The 24352-nt window shown below is 37.6% G+C and overlaps 1 protein-coding gene across 1 annotated transcript in view; it reads left to right on the top strand.

The window, feature by feature from the left end:
• Positions 1 to 24352, top strand: part of LOC149786244 (phospholipase D1-like) — a 142632-nt gene that overhangs the window by 109142 nt on the left and 9138 nt on the right. Inside the window, exons 18-22 of the mRNA XM_089976625.1 lie at positions 1112 to 1222; positions 9413 to 9523; positions 12313 to 12404; positions 14042 to 14205; positions 16733 to 16800. Coding sequence (XP_089832751.1) covers positions 1112 to 1222; positions 9413 to 9523; positions 12313 to 12404; positions 14042 to 14205; positions 16733 to 16800 — 546 coding nt within the window. The remainder of the gene's footprint in view (positions 1 to 1111; positions 1223 to 9412; positions 9524 to 12312; positions 12405 to 14041; positions 14206 to 16732; positions 16801 to 24352) is intronic.

Below are 24352 nucleotides of genomic sequence, written 5' to 3'. Positions count from 1 at the left end.
ATAATGTGACTGGGTGGAACATAATGCTACATGTCTGCGGCATGATGCCCTAGTGCTAGACATCACTATAAACTGCCACACTGCAGATATCTTAGCGATATGACTGAAAAATTGTTAAAGCTGTGTTAAAAATCTAAATCACACACACACTAAGATGCACATTGTACATAAGGATAGAGAAACATGCGCAAATGTAATAGGTTTGCCAAGGCTGCTCAACAATAAACCCATTTAAGCCAAATTTTAATCAGAGCATGTGGTCAGTCAGAGTAAAATAGAACCCAATATTGAAACACAGATGCAACAAGATCTTAATTATCACAAAAATTGTTGTAAAGATAGACTGGCTATTGATATTCTGTAATGATGTCATGATGCAGTAGCTCAGTAGTAATCATCTTTTCTGTCTATCTGTCTGTCCATTCACATTTGTTTTAAATACCATAGTTCTTCAACCCTTACACATAACTGGATGCTATTTGAGATGCATGAAGGATTTTACAGAAATTTCATAGGCTAAATAAGTGGTTGATTTTGGTGTTCAGAAGTTTATCAGTCTTTCCTTATGCTTGTTTTTTGGTAAATTTCAAGACAAATTGTTGGAATAATGTCATCTGAAAAGTGAAGTGGTTCCTAAACATCTGAAAGGAGTTTTATGAAATTGTTATTTGCTGAATCCATGGTTGTGAAGATGTACAACAATCTTTTACTCATTTCACTGGCTTTTTTGAGAATATTTTGAAGCTAGAAATTCATGAAAGAATTATTATTATTCCTACAAAACTGTCTGGGAGAGTTTACTGATACTTTGTAAATATGTAAGTAGTTGATGTCCAATTAAGGACAATTAACATACCAGAAGTGCAGGGATATCCATGTATGTGACTGCGTCTATATTTAATTGTTCTTTTGTTCAATTGTATGTATACCATCACATGCACCAGTCCATATTCTACACTCCTCAGTCATACTGTATCGATCTATTTAAGAATATTTTAACAAGATGTAGTATTCTGACAGTTAAAAATTTTAATCAGAGTTTATTAAAATTATTCTATTCCGATTACTTCTTACTGCATGTTATTTATCTTGTTCGCTTTTTATTTTTCAGACTGAAAAGTTTAAAACCAACATGAACTACCCTTTATTGTTACCAAAGTCCTACAGCAAGTGTGTTGTCCCCCCACTGATCAAGAGCATTAATTATGAATGTCAGACACAGGTAAAGAAACAAAAAAATATCACCATATTACATAAAATGTAAATCATTTTATGTTTATCTACTCTTACCCGTCTTATCCTTGCAGCACAACTATTTTGTGTGCCGCTGTTCCATATATTTAAATATGTTCTTTTTCATGTTTAGATTTTATACTATATAGTTAGGTTTTGGGGAATTTTTCACACTTGTTTCAAACACTTCACTTTTGAACACTCAGTTTATGCTCATTGTCTGTCAAAGCATTAACAAAGAGCCATTATATATGCCAGACCTACTTCAAAGATGAGGGAGGTATGAATGATACAGTTACATGAATTGGCATGTATATGAGAGTTATGAATGATACAGTTCCATGAAGTGGTATGTATATGAGAGTTATGAATGATACAGTTCCATGAAGTGGTATGTATATGAGAGTTATGAATGATACAGTTCCATGAAGTGGCATGTGTATGAGAGTTATGAATGATACAGTTCCATGAAGTGGTATGTATATGAGAGTTATGAATGATACAGTTCCATGAAGTGGTATGTATATGAGAGTTATGAATGATACAGTTCCATGAAGTGGCATGTGTATGAGAGTTATGAATGATACAGTTCCATGAAGTGGTATGTATATGAGAGTTATGAATGATAAGTTCCATGAAGTGGCATGTATATGAGAGTTATGAATGATACAGTTCCACGTAGGGGCATGTATATGAGACTTATGAATGATACAGTTCCATGAAGTGGCATGTATATGAGAGTTATGAATGATACAGTTCCATGTAGGGGCATGTATATGAGAGTTATGAATGATACAGTTCGATGAAGTGGCATGTATGTGAGAGTTATGAATGATACAGTTCGATGAAGTGGCATGTATCTGAGAGTTATGAATGATACAGTTCCATGAAGTGGCATGTATATGAGAGTTATGCATGATACAGTTCCATGAAGTGGCATGTACATGAGAGTTATGAATGATACAGTTCGATGAAGTGGCATGTATATGAGAGTTATGAATGATACAGTTCCACGTAGTGGCATGTATATGAGAGTTATGAATGATACAGTTCGATGAAGTGGCATGTATGTGAGAGTTATGAATGATACAGTTCCATGAAGTGGCATGTATATGAGAGTTATGAATGATACAGTTCCATGTAGGGGCATGTATGTGAGTTGTGAATGATACAGTTCCATGTAGGGGCATGTATATGAGTTATGAATGATACAGTTCCATGTAGGGGCATGTATATGAGTTATGAACGATATCTTTCCATGAAGTGGCATGTATATGAGTTATGAATGATACAGTTCCATGAAGTGGCATTAGAGTTATGAATGATACAGTTCCATGAAGTTGCATGTATATGAGACTTATGAATGATACAGTTCCATGAAGTGGCATGTATATGAGACTTATGAATGATACATTCCACGTAGGGGCATGTATATGAGAGTTATGAATGATACAGTTCGATGAAGTGGCATGTATGTGAGAGTTATGAATGATACAGTTCCATGAAGTGGCATGTATATGAGAGTTATGCATGATACAGTTCCATGAAGTGGCATGTACATGAGAGTTATGAATGATACAGTTCGATGAAGTGGCATGTATATGAGAGTTATGCATGATACAGTTCCATGAAGTAGCATGTATATGAGAGTTATGAATGATACAGTTCCACGTAGTGGCATGTATGTGAGAGTTATGAATGATACAGTTCGATGAAGTGGCATGTATGTGAGAGTTATGAATGATACGGTTCCATGAAGTAGCATGTATATGAGAGTTATGAATGATACAGTTCCATGTAGGGGCATGTATGTGAGTTATGAATGATACAGTTCCATGTAGGGGCATGTATATGAGTTATGAACGATACCTTTCCATGAAGTGGCATGTATATGAGTTATGAATGATACAGTTCCATGAAGTGGCATGTATATTAGAGTTATGAATGATACAGTTCCATGAAGTCGCATGTATACGAGAGTTATGAATGATACCTTTCCATGAAGTGGCATGTATATGAGACTTATAAATGATACAGTACCAGGTAGGGGCACGTATATGAGAGTTCTGAATGATACAGTTCGATGAAGTGGCATGTATGTGAGAGTTATGAATGATACAGTTCCATGAAGTGGCATGTATATGAGAGTTATGCATGATACAGTTCCATGAAGTGGCATGTATTTGAGAGTTATGAATGATACATTTCGATGAAGTGGCATGTATGTAAGAGTTATGAATGATACAGTTCCATGAATTGGCATGTATATGAGAGTTATGAATGATACAGTTCCATGAAATGGCATGTATATGAGACTTATGAATGATACTGTTTCATAAAGGGCATGCAGATGAAGGATTTATGAACAATACATTTCATGAAGTTGCATGCAAACAATTTTCTCCTTCAAATACATTCCCTGATCACATTAACATTAGGGATATAAGCCTGCTACCTCTCAAATCAAGCCCTACTAAAAGACGAAGATTCTTCTTTTCAGTCTATCTCATATAGACCAAAGGGCAATAACTCTTGCCCCTTACCTCCCCTTGCCACTGCCAGGTGTCACTAGTTTTTAAGCTTCGCTTGTACAGATAACACGTACATTATACCTCCAAACAATTCAAGCCATCTTAGCGTTAAATTGGACCATCCGAAGTTAAATTTGGATTTATTGTGTCGGACAATCATTCTTCTACAGGTTGTATACATTATTTTAACAATTTTTTTCAAAATTGAGTGACTTTGTCACCCTTACAAATTTCGTCTACTGAAGACCGTGTTACACACGCTATTGCTGAACTCGTGTTGTCAGTTAAGAGTTAATGCGACACTGACTAATTTTGCTTACTCCATTAGTAACGGTTGTGGTATTAGCGAATTAATAACATGCTGATTTGCTGATTTGTACTTTGTTTTCTTTTCTTGTGTTGTTTCAGTAGAAATGTCAACCAAATGCATGAAATGCAAAAAGTTCAAAGCAAAAGAAGACAACCATAATTCTTGTATTTTATGTACCAAGTGTACATCATCTATACCATGCAGCGTGTGTAATACTTGGACAGAGCAAACGTGGGCTGATGTAGTCCAGAAGGCAGCAAAAGGGAGGGATAGACGGAATAAGTTGAAGAAAGATAGCATTGATGTCCTCAGTATACATCCAAAGACAGCCTCCATTGCGAGCCTTGTGGGGGACATTGGGGTCCCCCCTCCACCTAAAGTTTGTCGTTTGCAACTGTCAGCCACAGTAACATCAGCGGCAATGGAGGAAAATAATGTTGACAGGGTACAACAGTCCACCTTGGAACAGATGCGTCGTTTGGTCCAGGAAACGACGATGCAGCTATTGACATCAGGCCAGATATTACCCTTATTTCCCTCGCTCGTTTCCACAGCTTTTTCTGACTCTTTGGGGGAATGTTCCCCCAATTTTAGGCTGCCCAGTGGGCGTAAGTCCCCCGCATGTCCGAGCATGGCCTTCGGGCCTGTAAGTTAGGACGCATGGGGTTTTTACCGGATCCATTGGATCCATTTCATTATACAACCTCTACGGCACCGGCCATCCAGCTGTCCCAGCATGGCAACCCTATTGCTAAAACGGTCCAACCAAATATGACTTAAGGGGATTTTAGTGATAAATCCGTCCATCAAGCTGTACTGCCGGCAACATACCAATACTATGGTGGAGATTTTAGTGAGAAATCTGTCTGTCCAGCCAGGCCATTGGAGCAGCCGGTACCGGTGATAGCAGGACCGTCGCCAACATTCAGGCCGACCACAAGCCAGACAAACCAGCCGGCAAGGCCGGCCGGCCATATGTTCACAGCTTATCCACAAGGGAGAGTTAGTGACAGTGTTAAGGATGATGGAATCACGTCATCTATGCCACCTGGTATGCTCTATCCAGAAATGCAAGCTATTCCAGAACACGACTCGGCACACAGTGAGGGTGACGAAACTCCTGCAAATCAGCCGTACACAGATCCAACCATGGAACAGACTGAGTTTGGATTCAAGGTGGCAGTGGAAGAAATTTATAGGGTGTTGGCAACTTCAGAATGCCCTCCACCTCCTACCGCCACTCAAGACTACAAAGTTAAGGCATCTGTAGATCTTGACGGGGAGGAAGAGACGCCGTCCTTCCGGCTCCTTCCCCAGTCAGCAAAAGTTAAGGAGATCATTGATTGTCTATCAGGACGAATAGGTGATCGGGGAATGCTAAGGCGTTCTTTTCAGAAAGCCAAGTACCAGCGACGTTCTCGGGTCGCTGGTACAAAACTCATTCAGACGCCTTCAGTACGGATCTTCCGGCCCTGGACAAAAATATGGCAGCAGTTCACATGTCAGCTCCACTGTTTTACAAAGTGGACAAAAATGTGTTCCATGCCATGTCAAAGCTAGTCCGGAACGTAGTCGCTACGTCTTCAATGTTAGACTTGGCTTCATTAGCCATTTTCCAACTCGCAGAAAAATCTGACAATGACCACGCTTGGGAAGCGACGGCCCGGATCGCTAGAGTTATTAACAGGGCAGCTCACCATTCCATGACTAATGTGTTGACTGCTTCTGCCAACTTAGACCTGAAACGACGTGACGCATGTCTGCGGTCCACGTCGCTCAAGCCCCATCATACTCTGGCTTTATGGATGACTCCGTTTGGGTCGCCTTTACTCTTTGGAGGAAAAATTGAAGAAGTTCGGAAGCAGGCAGTTCAGGAACTGCCCCTCCAACTCACCGACCAACCCTTGCAGGCATTTAGAAAAAATCAGCCCCGGCCACAGCGGAGGGATGATTGGCGGACCAGGGACAAGGGATCCTTACAATCAAATGTGCAGTATAGATCCCAACCCAATGCCAGGAGACAACAGTCTAATCAAGCTAGGAGGCAACCATACAGAGGCGGTAAGAAACAAAGTTTCTTTGTCTTCAAGCCTCCTAACTCTAAAAATTGACATACCCTCTCCACCACCCACGGACAGCCTACCTGTGGGCAGCTGCCTCCTGCAATTTCAGGACCACTGGACCACCTTTTTTCCTCAGAACGATTGGGTGATCCAGGTCATTTCCAACCCCCTCCCCTGTCCTCCTCTCCCCTCTTCACGGACATACCGTCCGATCAGGAGAAGGATACCTTTCTACAACAGGAGATACGGTCGCTCAGAGAAAAACGGGCGGTGGAGATTGTGAAAAAACCGCAGTCGCCGGGGTTTTATTCCAGGCTCTTTCTTATCCAGAAGGCAAAAGGCAAGTTGAGGCCGATCATCGACCTGAGACACCTCACATTTTACCACCGAAATTCAAGAGTCAGCGGCATGTGGGAGCCAGGGGAGAGACCTCTCCACATCAACCTTTTAGAAATGAGGGCTGTCATCAGTGCCTTTCATTTCTGGAAGGATCAACTCACAGGAAAAACTGTCCTCATTATGTCAGACAACTCTGTGGTGGTGACTTACCTCCTCAAACAAGGGGGCACCAAATCACCAGACCTGTGCATTCTGATCTGGCAGTTTCTACGTTGGTGCGACAACCTCCACATCAACGTACAAATCAGACACATTCCCAGCAGACTTAATGTCTTGGCTGACACTCTTTCCAGGAAAGGTCAAGTCATTCACACGGAATGGTCACTCCATCAATCAGTCTTTCTTAGGATTTGTACACTTTGGGGGCATCCGATGATCGATCTTTTTGCGACAAGGTGGAATCGCAAGTTGCCCACCTTCGTCTCTCCGGTTCCAGACCCAGAGGCTTGGGCCGTGGATGCTCAGTCAATCAGCTGGGAGGGGTTGTGGGCATTCGCTACCCTCCCACGGTTTTGGTACTGAAAACAATCCAGAGGTTAAGGGGTCAGAACTGTCGGATGATTCTGATTGCCCCTCTCAGATGGAACAAGTCCTGGGTCACCGATCTACTCAATCTAGCGATAGATCTACCCAGGAAGATTCCAACCAGCCCAAATCTTCTCAAACAACCGCGGTCACAGGTGTTCCACCCCTGCCCGGACCGTCTCCTTCTTCACGCTTGGCTCTTGTCCGGGCAGCCTTGCGAGACAAACAATTTAAACCTTCGATTGTGGAGAGAATCTCAAGAGCAAGAAGGCCCTCCACTCTGAAGGCTTACGAGGGAAAGTGGCGTGTTTTCAGGGACTGGTGCCATATCAATAACATCGTCCCTTTGAGTGTCTCAATCCCTCAACTGGCCGACTTTTTTCTCTGGCTTTTCGAGGAGAAACAGTTGGCTCCAATTACTATCAAAGGCTACCGCTCCATGATATCAGACACATTCCACCATCATGGTAGATGTGATATTGGGTATAACAAAGATCTATTAGATCTTTTAGACAATTTTGATTTCAATCGACCAAAATCCCTCACCCTGTTTCCAAAATGGAATCTGTCCTGGGTTTTAACATGGCTCAATTCAGACAAATTTGAACCTTTAGCCCACACTTCGTTAAAGCTACTATCATGCAAAACATGTTTCTTGATAGCCTTAGCTTCAGCATACAGGGTGAGCGAGTTACATGCCCTTTCCAGTGACCCGAACTTTCTTCAGTTCAGATCAGATGGTTCGGTGGTCCTCCTGACGCAACCAGGCTTTGTAGCCAAAAATAGGTTACCATCCATTGGCAATCAAAGAATCATCATTCGCTCGCTCTCTTCCATAGATAAGTCAAGAGCAGCAGCCATGCAAGATCCTGTTTGTGCACTCAAGCACTATTTAAAACGCACAGAGGCGTGTCGGGACACACGTAAGTGCCTCTTTCTTCCGGTCAAAGCTGGTAAACAGGATATCACCCCTCAAGCCCTTGCTTCATGGCTGAAGTGGGTTATACGCTCAGCGTACTCTGAGGTCTCACAAGATCAGAATCGCCTCATGAAGATTACGGCTCATGAGATTAGAGCAATCTCGGCGAGCCTGGCATTCGAACGCAATGTTTCGATCCGAGATATAATAGAAGCTGTTGGCTGGCATGCAGAGTCAACCTTCTCCAGTTTTTATCTCAGAGATTTGGCTTTGCAGAGGCAAACCTTGAATCTGGTAGGTCCAGTGTCGGCAGCCCAGATGACCACCAGACCCATTTAAAACAATCAGCACAACCTATCAGCTTCGCTGGATTCGCCAGTGAAATTTCGTAGGTAAGAAGATTTCAATAACTATCTTCTTAACCGTATATAGGGGTCACATATCACGGGACCCTAGGCTGTGTTGCTGATGAAATTAGGAGAACGGGTTATCGTTCAAATGGGGAATCCAGCCATCATTCCCTAGACGGTACCCAGGGTGGAGGTAGGATGCTCAGCATTCCCTCCTCCTCCTATTACTTATTCTCTATAATGTGATTGGAGAACGTATTTGAAGGAGAAAGCAAATTTTTAGTAAATTGTGTTTCTCCAAGAATACTTACCAAATCACATTACTTAAAAACCCTCTCAACCACCCCGCTGTGCGAGCATCCTCGTATAATATATATCGCTCAGCTTAAAAAACTAGTGACACCTGGCAGTGGCAAGAAGAGGTAAGGGGCAAGAGTTATTGCCCTTTGGTCTATATGAGATAGACCGAAAAGACGAATTTTCTTCTTTTATTAGGGCTGGATTCGAGAGGTAGCAGGCTTATATCCCTAACGTTAATGTGATCGGGTAAGTATTCTCGGAGAAACACAATTTACTAAAAATTTGCTTTCTTATAATTATGCAGTTTTATAAATTGTCTTGTAATGGAGCTATGAATGATAGTTTCATGAAATGGCATGTAAATGAGGAAATTATGAATGAGACAGTTTCATGAAATGGCATGTAACTGAGGGAGCTATAAATGATACAGTTTCATTATTATGTAACACATAAAAGAGAGTAATGAATTATACAGTTTGATAAAGTTGCATGTGTAAATGTGAGTTACGAATGATTTTAATAATGTGGCATGTAAATGAGGTAGTTATGTGTATGTAAGTGTATTTCTGCAAGTTTCACATGCAAATCATGTTTTTAGGACACCAAAATTTACAAAAATATATTTCATTGTAATTGACTTGATAATGCATGGTATAATGTTCTCTGTCATTTAATTTGTGAAACTTTTACTGAACAAATATATTGCATTTACTAAAATATGAGAATCTTTTGGTGCAAAGATAGTATACCCAGCTTAATTGAAGAGATTCATTATTTTACAGATTCTGCGAAGTTCATGTGGTTGGTCAGCAGGTATAAACAGGGTGGAAAGATCTATTCATACAGCCTACATAGATTGTATTGATAATGCCAAGCATTTCATATACATAGAGGTCAGTTTGCTTTCTGGTCTCAGCCATGATTATTGATATGGGATATGGACATCACTTGTCCATTTTTTTTATTATCCAAATTATTTTCAGCTGTATTAAAATACATGTTAGACTCAAAAATAAGCCACAACTGTTAATAGTTATTAGTAAAGAGAATTTCAGTTTATTATCAGGGATGGTATAATTTTGAGATAGGCTTATTTTGAAGTTAAAATGTCATAGACGAGTGTGAAATAGTTCAAAAGTCAACAACATATATTATGAGAATATAGAAGAACGTTTTTTGTATGCAGCATCAACAAAGAGCATGTTATTTCTTAATTAACTGGTAAATAATTTTGCAAATCTCTTTGGTTTATAACTTCAAATATCAGTGTTTCATGCATCAAAGATATGTATTTAGCTTAGGTGCTTTACTTTCTTGATGGCGTAATTTGAAGTGTAAACTATACTTGAGAACAATGGGTCATTGGAATTAAACAGCTTATTTTCTAGAGGGCTTATTTTTGATTACACACATCATAAGAATTTTATGGTTTGTTTTCTTGATGCCGTCATTGCAATTGCTAAAACATAGCAGTTAGGTATAAAATGTTCTAGATGATTTAATTTTAAGTGCAAAATGCATATATTCTTGTTGGATTAATTTTCTGGTGCCAAATGTTTTAGGGATCAGACACCTTGTTTCTAGGTGGTTAATTTCAGGTGCAGATTGTATTCCAGTGCAAAATGCCATAGGAATTTAACTGTTTATTTTCTAGATGTTTTTTTTTCTTCTGATGTACCATATCATAGGAATCGGGTTTTTTCTAGATAGCTTAATTTTGAATGCAAAAGTTTGCAGTATTTAAAGTTTTTTTTTCTTTCAAGATAGCTTAATTTTGAGTGAAAAATGTATTATAGTAGAAACTGTTGTAAGAATTAAAAGTTTTCTAGCTGACTTAATTTGTAGTGCAAAATGTTGTAGGAAATAGATTCATTTCTAGATAGCTTAATTTCAAGTGCAAAACATCATTATTTTCTAGATGGCTCATTATTGTTTGCAAGGAGATATAGGAATTTATTTTTTTCTCTATGACCTTATTTCACGTGCAAAACTTAATAGGAATTAGTTAAGTTCTAGATGACTTTATTTTTGGGCAAATTGTTTTAGGAACTAGCTGTTTTTCTTGATGGATTAATATCAAGTGCAAGATGTCTTAGGAATTGGCTTTTATTCTAGACAGTTTAATTTCAGGTGTAGATCATTGTAGGAATTAGCTTGTTGATATCTTACAAACAAATGCAAAACACATTTTAATGCAGTATGTCATAGGAATTACCATATTTTCCAGTTAACAAGTCAAGTTTCCTGATATAGTTTTTTAAGTTCATACGTAGTCATAGAGGTCAAAAGTCTAAAGGTCATGTTTACAGGATCTCCACTTTATAAGTCTACTTTCTTCAAGTTTCCCAAACACATTTGTTACCAACTGAAGAAGAACATCTCCCTCTTGAGTTTGTAATGTATTGATCAAAACAGTAAAATTGTATTGATTTACATTTGGTAGTTATTCCGTTTTAGAGTTTGTGCCTGTTATGTTCAGTGGACATGCAGTGCAGTATCGTTCACAGGAAAGAACACTCTATTCTGTTCAGGCATGATGTTTAGCTTGAATGCCTTCAGAAGATAAATGTCATACATATTCAGTAGCCATTGTAATGCACATACAAGGTACATTCCGTACTCATGTAAAGGTGAGATTCATCAAAAAGTCTGAAAAATAGTCAAGTATCTGAATAAACGGGGTCATTGTGGCTCATTGGTTCAGATGGCTGTGGGTTTGAATCTTTCCCAATCCAGGCTGAATTGACTGCCATGTTGCAGCTTGGGGGAAAGGCACTTTACTTTGTTTGCCTTAGAATGGAAGATCCTTTCCATTGATGATGTGGTATGAGCACCCATTCAGTCATCACTCAGTAAATCCTCGTCAGGGTAAACTACTGTATATACTCTCTTGCAAGATGAATCCGACTGCAAACTGCACAAACCCAGATCTGCCGTTGCATAATGTGCCCTCAGATCTGGGTCTGTGCAGTTTGTTAGGAGCAGTCAGCAGAACAAACAACATAGACCCTGAACTGCAGCGCATTATACTACAGCAGAACTGGATCTTTGTTGTTTGCAGATTGACTTTGTTGTAAGGAAGTATATACAGGTCACTTGTTGCCACATTATCATATATGTCTTGACTTTGGTTGACCACCATGTAATTCAGTGGATAGTTACAAAATATCCTTGGTAGGAAGGATGTTCTTTTCAGTTTGTTTCCACTGTATTACTTGGCAGTCCTTGTCGACCGAAATGTCTCAGCTACGATGCAGATTCCTTAAACAGTATGTTTTGTCACTAGAAAAGTACCTGTGGATTCTTTGCTTCCAAAAACTTTCAACACTAGATAAGATTTGAAATCCTCATGGGAAACTACATGCGTAAACAATGAAACAAGAAAACATTTTAGATACTTTTAATATTTTGGGATGTTTTGGAATTGTTTGAAAGAAGATGCTAGCACATGTAATTTACTAATAGTTATTTTACCCATGAATAGAAACCTTTCAGGGTTTTTAAAATTTTGTTCATTGTTGACATTGTTTTTAATAAAACAGAATCTTCCATGGAAAATGAAGATTTAAAATTAAATATTTTGGAATGGAAAAGTTTTAATTTAACTTTTTTTTACAGAAGCATTTTTTTAATATGGAGCTTACTAAAACTTAGTACAGTAATATGTACCTGTTCTTTTCAGAACCAGTTTTTCATTTCCCAAGTTGGAGACCAAAGAGGAGTGAAGAACAAAATTGCTGAAGCACTTCTCAAGAGAATAGTCAGGGCTTACATGTGGGTAAATCGGAAATACACATACCAAAATATTCTTTGTTCTTGCCTTCATAAGGGCAGGACTCTTGACATGTATATGTTCACAACGCATTTATTTTTATCTCTGTATTCAAGTTTGATGGCAAATGTAGGAAATCACGGAATTTATAAAAGCTTGAGTCCTTTTAAAATTTTTACTGAGTTGTTGGACAGTTTCATTGATGGATTATTGATTGAAAATGTTTGGTAATGGGGAATTTTGGGGTTAAACATGTCCACGTGTTAAATGATGAACAAAAATGTAGGCCACCTACTGGTGTGTGTGTCTGTGTGTGTGTGTATACTTGTCATAATATGTGTTTAATTCATATTAAATCAAAAGCTAGAAATAAAACACAGAAACATATCTTTCTGTGGAAAGATTCATTTAGAAAGATTGCATCGAAATCCTGAAACTTAGCCACCTAGGAACATGAGAAATGTTTGGACTCTTTTGGTTAATTATAGTTTGTTTCAGATTACTGATTAGTTGAGAAACTATGAAAAGTAAAAGATTACATTTTCAAAAATTAGTGTTTCAGTGGTTGATTAAATTGATTTTTCAAGACAGCTGTTATGTGTTTAGGCTCAAATAAACAGTAACAAAAGAAAGAGTGAAAACAACAAGCTTTGAAACATTTAACAAATAATTTATTTCCCTGGAATAAAATCGATGTAAAAATGAAAAAATAAGAACTTATGGTTTTAAGATTCAAATCCGAAAATAATCCAGGAATAATCCAGGAATTAAATTTTAGAAGTCCTAGTAATGAAATGTTCTAATGAATTCAAGTTCGAGTCCTGATGAAAAATCCAAAATGGAAGCCGATGGCGTATACTGTAGCCTTTATAATACAGATGTGTCTACAGTTCTTTGTTGATCCACAAACAATAAGTCTGATGTTTAAATTTTCAAATAAAATTTAAATAAATGTTTTGTCCAAGAATTCTGTTTGAACACTCAAATATTTCCAGGAGAAAGTATTAATCTGACTTTTAGAATCCAAATAATTTGAATAAAAATTAAAATGCAACTCTAAACTGGTCACAAGCACTTTCCAGTGTAAAGTAAAAGCCCAAATGAGATTATTTCTCTATAGACAAAGGTTATACAGTCAGTGCACAAAACAGATACACATATGAGTGTCACGTGATCACATTCCAGAATGCTTTAGAAGCTATTTACATGTGTAAGGTCACATATTCCGGTACAGCCTCAATCTCGCTCTACGTATCTCACAATAAAAAAAGATTAAAAAAAGAAGTTGTTTACTTGCTTCTCAATCAAGGCCAGGAACTAGGTCAGCAAAAGATACACAGTTTGTGTTTATGACTAAACAATCAGGGCAGACTAATTTCTGGTAAATATCAAATTCCTATTAAACAAAATTACATTACTTTGACTAGTAATGAAATTAAATATAAAAAGAATTTAAAACTTACAAACAAGTAAATTAAATCAAATGTACATAACAATGGCCCTATTACCTTTTACTTTGCAAACTATGAATACATGCATCTGAGTCGAGTGTCAACTCTCAAGACAACATTTAAAAATAAGGCATGGCTTTTTAAGCAGTGATTTATACAACTAAGACTGTAATGTTTAATTTTCATAGGAATCGTGAGACATTTCGAGTATATGTGGTGCTCCCTCTCTTGCCCGCTTTTGAGGGAGACATTGGTGAGCAGGGGGCATATTCAATTCGGGCAGTGACACATTGGAATTATGTATCAATGTCAAAGGGACCCAATGCCATCTTGACACAACTACGGAAGAAAGGTGGGATGTACATTATATAGCACAAGGTTAAGCACAAATATTATTCCTTAGAAATAAGGTTACATTAATTCATTTTGTTAAACTAGTAGTATCATGGTTTTTTATTTTATATGCTGTCTTTAGTCCCATAATACAAAGCCTTGTACAAACAGAAATTCATTCCACCTTTAAACTGTGAATTAGTCCTGATCTGCAAGCAGTGAAAATGTTAATATGACAGAATTCTCCATTCACATATTACCTTCTTTATTATTACAACCCTTCAAAACATTATTTGATCTTTGCCATTACAAATCTTCTCAAATTTCAGTGTTAATTCAATAAAATCGGAGCCTTCTGTCAAGGTCACAAGTCCCAGAATAGAGACAGATCGAAAGAAAGGGACATGGTTATAGCTGCTGTTACAATACCTCATAGAACCATCTTGAACCACTTACCAGATAATAGCTTCCATCGTTATCATGGAAATTAAAATCGTATTCAGACCTTTGAATTAGATCAAAACTGTTAAGAAACAAATTTCATAATCTATTCAGATTCCTTTTTCACACTAAAATCCTTGCAGAACTTCAAATTTGACAAGCTATTAATTTCCCAGAACTTACAGAAAGATGATTTGATCATACAGTCTGGAAATTAGTCTGTACTGTTGGCTGCCAAGTCACATTGGTACTGAGAGTTATGAAAAGCCATTTAAAACAGCATGTGTTGCCCTCCAGTCACTCATTTCTGAATGGAAGATTCATTATGGTGACTTTTGTTTGATAGTATATAAATCAGCTTATTCTGTTTTCTTGATAAGCTTTCTGATGCTGTAGCACAGTAATCTTGGTCTTTTTAAATGAATGCTGTTTATGTAACAGATTTTGACTGTATATTTTATGAATTTTGTATTTTTTTATCTTCATCTTATATTTTATATACCTTTAAAAGAATTTTAATATTATCACCATTTATCTTTTAGGACATATTTATGTTTATTTGAAATTTTTTATCTTCTCAGCATTTTTTTCTTTAGTTTTTTTTGTCACATTTTTGTGTCTGAATTTTAAAAACACTATAGTGTGTACTACACTGGCATGCTGTCAAACCCTATGCATATATATTCATTCTTCTAAGACAAGAGGGCCCCCAGTGGCCGAATGGTCTAAATTGCTCACTGTTACAGATTACTGCCATCTCACCTCTGTCTGCATGGGTTCAAGTCTCAAGCTCGGCTAGTGTGGGTATGTGAGAAAGCTTGCCAGTAGCGTCTCATGGGTTGGTGGTTCTTTCCAGTGTTTTCCCTGGTTTGTCCTCCACCATTTATACTGGCCACCATGTATAGCCTATCTTGTGCTGAAAAATGGCAGTAAACCCCATAACAACAATAATATCTAAGACAAATAGTGCCCATTAACAATGTGCAAAACTACCATATGTACTTTCTTATAAGTCGAGTCCAGTTGCAAACTTTAAGACCCAAATCTGCTGTTACATGTGCCAGCAGATCTGGGTCTTTGCAGTTTGTCATTGGTAATCATTAAAACACATAGCTTTGACCTTTATCTCCAGGTGCAGTATGCTAAGGCAGATCATGGTCTTTGTTTGCAGTTTCACTCATCTTTTAAGCAAGTGTACATGGTAATTAAGTTTTGATAAAGTTGATTAACTTCATACAGTCACCAACAAATGGTATCAGTTGAGGAAATTAAAGTGATAAATGGGTGATGGTAAGTCAGATGACTAGTATCCTAAATCAACTGCTCCAGTGGCCTAGTAGTTAGAATGTCCAGCTCAGATTTGAGAGGTTGCAGATTTGCACCCTGGCCAAGTCACACCAAAGACTTACTTAAAATGATGGTACTAGTAGCTTCCTGACTTGGTGTTCAGCATTAAGAGGTTAGTGTTAGGACTGGTCTGCCTGGTGTCAGGATAATGTGTCTAGGTGGGAAACATTGCTACATGTCTGCAGCATGATGCCCCAGTACTTAGCTCTATGATGGAAAAGTGTTAAAGCTACATTAAAAATCCAGAACACGCACACACACATCCTAAATCGCAAGGTTTCAGTATCTTTGTCCAGTATAACTTTAACAAGAACATGATTTTAGTCATTTGTGTATGTATGTGTGATGTTGTAGGTCCCATACCAGTCTTAAGAAAGACTTTATACTTTAGGATAAGATTTGAGATGGATTTGAAACTTGAAGTGTAGAACTTGGATGTGGAGGAGAAAGGGAGATATTAGTCCTTTCAGAGATATAGGAGCTTAAATTAATTTTAAATTGAAACTGTGAAGATTTGTGATGTAGTACATCATTGTATGCTTGTAAATTCATTATTTATTACTGGTGTAATACTTCTTTTGGATTTTATAGTTGTTTCACATCCCATGAAATGTTTTCCACATCTACACACAAGAGACATATTAGCAACATCCACATATTCAAATACCAGTTTTTTTGTAACTGTACCTTTAGGGGGAAAAAATGAAGTCATGGAATATTTAATGAATTATTAAAGATTTATTTATGATTATTTCCAGTTGATGATCCAAATAAATACATATGTTTCTGTGGGTTAAGGACCCATGCAGAGCTACGGGGACGCCTGGTGAGTACAACTTGCTTATTACTATTTAAAATCTGGTTGTTGTTGTTGTTGTTGTAGGGTTTAACACCATTTTTCAGCACACGATAGGTTATACATGGTAGTCAGTATTAATAGTGGAGGAAGAACCCAGCAAAACCCTGGAAAGAACCACCGACCCTCGAGAGGCTTTTAAAATCTGGTTTATTTCCCATTTTTAGATGTGGATTTTACCATCAGTATAAATACGTAGAAGATTTCTGAACTGTAATAATAATAATAATATTGATAATAATAATAAAAGATAAATGAAATCCCCAAGTTTTGTTATTTTCTAAATGAAAATTTCCATTTTTTGTGATAATGTCAATCAGCACTTTCTAGTTCCAAGTTCTCAAAAATGACTTAACTAATTTCAACCAAGCTTGGTAGACAACATCCTTGGTTCAGGCTTTTAAGCTTCATACAGTTGATGCTGACATACTGCTACAAACATCACAAAAGCTTTAAATGTTTTTTGGGGGGGAAAAACTACTTGATGTAATTAGACTAAATGTGACAGAAAGCATCCTGACATAGAAGAATTTCAGGTTTATCAAATGGTGTCAGTCTGCCATCATGTATGGTCACCATTACAAAATTAGATGAAATTTTATTTACCTGGTGCTTCTCTGAATTACTCCATAGAATGTGACCAGATTTGACAGAAAAGCATCCTGTTGCCAAGGGCTTTCAATATTTCATAATTAATGCTGATCTACCTTCAGATAAGGCCACAATTCCTAAAAGTGAAAAGAAAACCTTACACTTCTCAAAAACTGCTTAACAGAATTTGACCAAAATTTAAAAGTGTCCTGGTATAGAGAGTTTTCAGAGTTTGAACAGATGACACAAATTTGCTTTCCAAAATATGTCCACTGCCACAAAAAAATAAAACCATTTAAATGACTTCTCAAAAACGACTTGACAGAATTTGATGGAAGTAATTCTGCTTTACAAGACTTTTAATTCTGTACAAATGATGTTGATTTGCTGTCAGATATGGTCACTATTATTCTGACACAAAAACCTTTAAATGAATTCATGATTGTAAAAAAAATGCTTAACAGAATTATGATCAAACCTAACAAATCATTTCGGGGCACTAAGAGCTTTCAAATTTGTGCAAATAATTCTAATCTGCCATCAAATATGGCCACTGTTATTAAAATAAAAAATAAAAAATATCAGTGACTGCTTAACAGAAGCAGTTTAACAGAATTTGCCCAAATTTCACAGAAAGCTTTCTGGCATGAAAGCATTAGAAGTTTTGTATCAATGATGCCATGACTCAGCAGAATCTTTTAGGAGTCCAGGACTCTCAGCTCCCAGAGTCCGAGTGGTCTAAAGCGCACTCCATTACGGATCACTGCCATCTCACCTCTGCCTGCGTGGGTTCGAGTCTTGGATTCGGCCAATGTGGGTATGTGAGAAAGCTTGCCAGTAGCTTCTCGTGGGTCGGTGGTTCTTTCCGGAGTTTTCCCGGGTTCTTCCTCCACCATTAATACTGGCCGCCATGTATAGCCTATCGTGTGCTGAAAAATGGCGTTAAACCCACAGCAACAGCAACAACAGCAACAGCTCCCAGGGTTAGAGTTGCCTGCCCTTTTCTAGGACTCATAACCACAATCTCAGACCTGCCAACTTTTTCGATTTTGCCGCAAGTCTTAAGAAATTTACCCTTAAAATACAGACTTATACATGCAAAAACTATGGATAAATGATCATTGCCGAAAAATCCGTAAAATTTGTTCATCCGTGTTTGATTTGGATCTGGGTTTCATATTAGAAGTAGTGAAAATGGTCAGGGAACCAGACTAACTTTACAGCAGGAGATCAGATGCTTAAACTGCACATTTTTGTTCATACAAAGCGTCTACATGATTAAACTATTGATCATAAAATTCTTTTTAAAAATTGTATCCAGTAATAAGCCTCTTGAAAAGTTTTAGTAATTAACACAGAAAAATAAAAAGGAATATTCAGATTCTTGTGAATAAAAGCTGGAAGGGACACAGTTATGTTCACTGGACATCACGCGTGCCAATTTGAGTATGACTCATGGCAGAAAATATAATTGCCGTCGTCAGATGAAATGGAAAAAAGAATTTCCAACAATTACATCAATTTGAGAGAGCAACAAGCCATTGAGCTCCATAGGGTTTGGGAACAAAATTTGTGCAACTATACTAGTAGTATATAAAGTCTACGCATACTTTACAAACTTTTCAGTTGAATATAATGTTTATTGTCGCTGCACATTCTGAATACTGAACTTTTAATTACATTTTCCAGCTTTACAATAAAAGTTTATGGTATTTTGTTACACATTACTGAAAACTGATCAAACATACGGAAAAAAATCAACTGACTTACTGAAATGGACTCGTCAGGGTTGGCAGGTCTGCAGTCTGGAAAATCTACAACTTTGCCAGTGGCTTCTTGTTAGCTTGTTTTTCATTTATTTCATTAACTACATACTAACTGATCAACAATTTGCAGAAAAATTGGGGACACTACCTTTATATGTATATAAATAATGGTAAAACTTTAGGCAATTTTAGATTTTATTGTTTTATCTTTTATCTATATGTTATTGTTTAACTACAAGAAAATATTATAATTGAAACTTAATTAAATGTACTCTAAATTTTTGAGTTTCTTGTTCAGAAGCACATTATTTCCATGAAGAAAAAAAATCTCTCCATCCCCAACACACATATAACAAGTGTAAGATAACTTACCTCTCAAGCAAGATGTCAGCCAGCTCACTCACTTAAGGATTCACTCATTCACTAGCTGCATGTTTGGGTATGCTGTCATAGTACACACATCATTGGCAGTACAGATGCAGAGATGCTCCCAGGTTGCACAATCACATGATTTTTGCAAATTTTGTACGAATTCACGCACTTGGGAACCGACGATGCACAAAAACTCCTGCAAATTTGTTGAAAGTCATGCACATAACAATGTACTCTGCGCGACAGTATACAAAAAACAATTCTTTGATTATTGATTGAAAAATAAAATAAAATTCGAAAGTAAGTTTTTGTTTATCACCATACCTCTTCGATTCCAATGCCTGCAGATGTACTTTAATGCAAAAGGATAATTGGAAATTCCACTAATTATTCATAGCCAAAAGCGTGCGTGTCCAATAGGGGTTCTGCAGTTGATTCCTTTTCCTTCCAATTGCACATGCGCGAACTTTGGTCCATTTCCAGAAAGGGAAATACCATGGCGGAATGTGAGATCACTGATTATTTTCAACGTCAGGTTAGTGGTGGTGGAAATGTGGTAAGTTAGTGGAAGAGTGAAGAAGGTAGTGGTGTTTCGCGTGAAATGGACAATATTTCATCAACAACATCAGATCATGCCAAGTTAGATGTACTACCAAAAAAGAAACGAAAATGTGCAGCAAAGTTTCAGAATTCTTGGTTGTCGGTGTACAAATGATTACAACACAACTCAAAAACAGGAGGTATGTTCTGGGATATTTACAAAACTTGTGGGAAAAGTAACCCTTTTACATTGGAAATTGGCAGTTTGCATTTTAGGACATCAGCTCTTATACGACATGCCTAGTCACATGACCATGTGCAGGCATTAAGGGTTAATGTACTCAAGTCCAACATCGAAACTGCTGCCTCCAATGTTTTAAAAGAAGAGTGTGAAAAATCTAGTGCAGTTATGTGTGCGATGAGGACAGCATAATTTACCACCTTTGAAAACTTTTCTATTTCAAAGTACCCTTCTCTATTGAAATTGCAGCGAAAGGGTGTGATGCACATTCATCTCTCAAAGTTGGCAACGAAGCCACCTATGAGTCACGATGGTGCCCAAGTTATTCAGGCTGACATAGTAAAAAAAAATTCAAAAAAGTGAATTTGTAACAATAATTATTGATGAAAGTAACAGACATATCTGTGAAGAAATAACTTGTTGAGTATGGCAAAGTTGTCATTGACATTTTAGATGCAGAAACATTGTTTCTTGGAAACCTTGAAGGGAAGGACGTTACTGCAACAGCAGAGATCTTGTTTGGTTTGTTATCCAAATTTATATAAGATGAGGCATTTCTGTGGAGAAGGTCGTTGCTTTTGGCAGTGATGGAGTATCAATCATGACAGGGTTGAAAATTGGTGTAGCAACAAAAATTAAACAGATGAACCCTCACTGTATTGCTGTTCATTGCATGGCACACAGGCTTAATTTATCTTCATCTAGAGCTGCAGAAAAAGTAACTTACTTGAAGACAATATTTTAAGAGGTAATCAGAGACTTACTTCGTTATTTCAGTAAATCTTCTTCAAGGACTGTGGAATTGAAGAAACTTCAAGATGTTCTAAATTCCTCCCAGTACTCAGTGAAAGAAGTTTATAACATAAGGTGGCTGGCTTTTTATGGTACAATGGAAGCTGTTTTCCAGTCTTGGAAACCACTAGTCACTTACTTTGAGAAACACAAAAGTTATAGTAAGAAATGTAAGGGACTATTTCTACAGCTCACCTGCTACAAGTTTGTTATGGTACTGTATCTTCGCATGAGTATGATTTCATCACTTGCTGCCTTAACTATGGTTTTTCAGAAGACACAACTTGATATTTCAGCTGATCAACAAGTACTTGATGGATTTATTGCAACTCTTGACAGGGCTAAGTCTGGAAAGGATATTTATCTGCAAGAATTGCAGAACAAACTAAAGTCTGATAAGGACAAGAGTGGAAATGTGATCATCACCTTGCAAGGTATTAAATTAGGTACAGAGGAAAAGGATGCGATTTCTGTGAAATCATAATTTGAAGCAATTAGCAAAGATTTCATTGAAGGCATAAAACATTAAAAAAAGCAGAGGTTTCCTTCAGAAAATACATCTGTTGCAACAAATTTCCATTTACTTGGCCTTAGAGGACTCATTTCTTAGCAAAGATTAACTGGCGGACTATGACATTGAAGGACTTAAGACCCTAATAAAGCATTATGGAGCTAGTAAGAAAGCTAGAACAGTAGTCAGCAAACAACTGATTAAAGAAAGTGAGACATTGGGAGCATTCCTGAGAGTAAAAAATCTTATTTTGGAGAGGAGATATCCAAGAGACAATCCCTTTGAGCTGTGGAAAATAGTAAATAACAACCATAAGGAACAGTTTCCAAACTTGTTGAAACTGGCAAAGTTAGCTATGCATATGCCCCTTTAGACAGCAGACTGTGAAAGGGGATTCTTAGCACAGAACAGTATACACACACAGCTTAGGAGCTGATTGAGCTCAGAAACAATAAATACACTGATGCTTATTCATCTAGTGGGGACATCATTTAAAGATCTTGACTTTGATGGTGCCCTAACAGAGTGGAGAAAGTAGCAGAAAAGGAGGATATTTAAGTGTTAGGTAAATATTAAACTATGTCCATTTCCTTCCCCCCCACCATTTTTTCCTACTACCCCTTATTTTGGTGACAAGGGGGAAATCCCTCCTTATGACAAAATCCTGGGAGCATCTTTACAGATGATCTTAAAGGGGTGTGTGATGGGGAAATTGAGCTGGATCATATGTGTGTATGGATAAGAACTAAGCTTTCTCTGAAGCTTTAGTGCTTATTTGATGCCAGACTCTGTGTTCTTGAGAGCCCTGCATCACATATGACCACCATTACTATATTGGAACATCCTTTAAATGACTTTCAGTATGAGTAATAAATTACTTGTCATTGTTGTGTTGCATACCTTTCCGGAATGGAAATTACCTTCATCTGTATAAGAACATTCCATCCTCTTGTTAGATAGAAAGTTCTAGAAGTCAGAACTAGAAAGAAAACTGATCCAGTCTGTTCCCTACCTCCTTCATCTATTCACAGTACCATTCCTCTTTATTACATATGTCATTTGTATTTGGTTGAATTCTGTTATGCTCTCAGATATACATGCATTTTCTTGCGTCCCACACATTTTCAGCAATTTGAATCCGTTTATCCATGTTGCTAAAGTATATTGTATATTTAGACACTGCATAAGCTTTGAGGCCTTTTTGTGACATTTTTTCTGGGTGCCCTTTTTTGCATACCCTTTGCTTTTGGCAGTTGAGTAGGTCATAAATGTTTCTATTTCTTAATCATTGATCCAAATATTTATGGACATATCCAGGCTAGATGAAGTCACCAGAAAGGCCCAGAGAGGAAGTTTAAGGGCCCATCTCTCTTTCCTAAGGATGGAGGCAGCATCAGAGAATCACACCTTTGCCTGCCATGCATCTGTTGGTGGTCACCTAGCACTCCTTTTTAGAGGTCTGGTTGAGCATAATAGTCATTGGTGGGTCCTCTTTATAATAAAGAAGGATATCCATTTCACTTCAGATAGGGATCCCTATGCTTTTCCAGCAGTGAAATCTGCTGCAGTTAAGTGAAGAGGTACTACAGTAGAGAGGGTATTAAATGACCAGTCTCCATCAGAATTACAGAAATTCTATTGTTGTAGTAAAATCTGGATACCAGCATGTCCCTATTTTATTCAGATCTAGGTTTCATATTGAAACTAATAGCTGTTCAGGGAACCAGACTAACTTACAGTGGTAGGCTGTCTTCCCCTCCTACTGGAGAACAGAATGTTTGGTCTCATTTATTCAGGATATAGGGCAGCTTTATCCAGCACACTCAAGTTCTCAAGGCCCAGCCATTGGTTCAGAATTTCATATTTCTGATCATCTCGGGTATTTTGAGCTGCAGAGACCAGTTTTCCACTTTCAAATGCATCGTTGGTTTAATCTGTTCTTAGTAACTGTTTAGAGTTTGCATTATAAAGGAGCAAGCTTCATGCCTTGTCTTTAGAGGCGATTCTGGCTGTTGATGGTTTTCTTTGGTAGTCTCACTCCATGTAGAGATATCAGTCATTTTTGTGCTGAGGATGATCAGGACAGATTCCATTAAGGGCCTTACAGTTTTTTTTAGCCCCTTCCCAAGGGAGAAAAAAGGGTATGAATCATCTTTTAATTCCTCAAAAGAGTTCTTCTGGTATTCAGGATCCACCATTTCTGGACGGATTATCCTTGCAAACAAGATAACATTGATTCAGTTCTTACTGTGAGGGATATTTCATTCATGAAGTTAAAAGCCCACGAAGTTTGAACATTTGCTTCCTTATGGGCACATCAAACTCGTCTTTATGAGAGCTGCATTTTGGCAGTCACATAATGCCTTCTTCTCATTTCTACCTTTAGCCTTGGTACACCAGAGCAAAGGCATATATTCTTTGGTAGCAATAGTAGTGGCACACAAAAAGTGACCCAAGCTGAGGCCAGCTTGCAGTAGTGGACACTCCAACCATATGGGAAAGTATTTCATTTTTATTCAGCCTCCTTCCACACCAGCAAATTCAGCAAGGCAGTAGTGACAGATATTGATTAATGATATTGACATGAATTCTTTTGTGATGGAGTGGGAGGAGTACAGTTAATTTTAATGATGTAATACTTACCTGCTGCTATTACTAGATTACCTATTCCCACCCTGCTTTGATGTCCCACACAAGTTGTCTGGGTCC

This window comes from Sinohyriopsis cumingii, chromosome 12, assembly GCF_028554795.1.
Source record: "Sinohyriopsis cumingii isolate HCF-2022 chromosome 12, ASM2855479v2, whole genome shotgun sequence".
Classification (NCBI taxonomy): Eukaryota; Metazoa; Mollusca; class Bivalvia; order Unionida; family Unionidae; genus Sinohyriopsis; species Sinohyriopsis cumingii.
The sequence above is the reverse complement of the archived record's forward strand: the minus strand, read 5'-3'. Positions and strand labels throughout refer to the sequence as shown.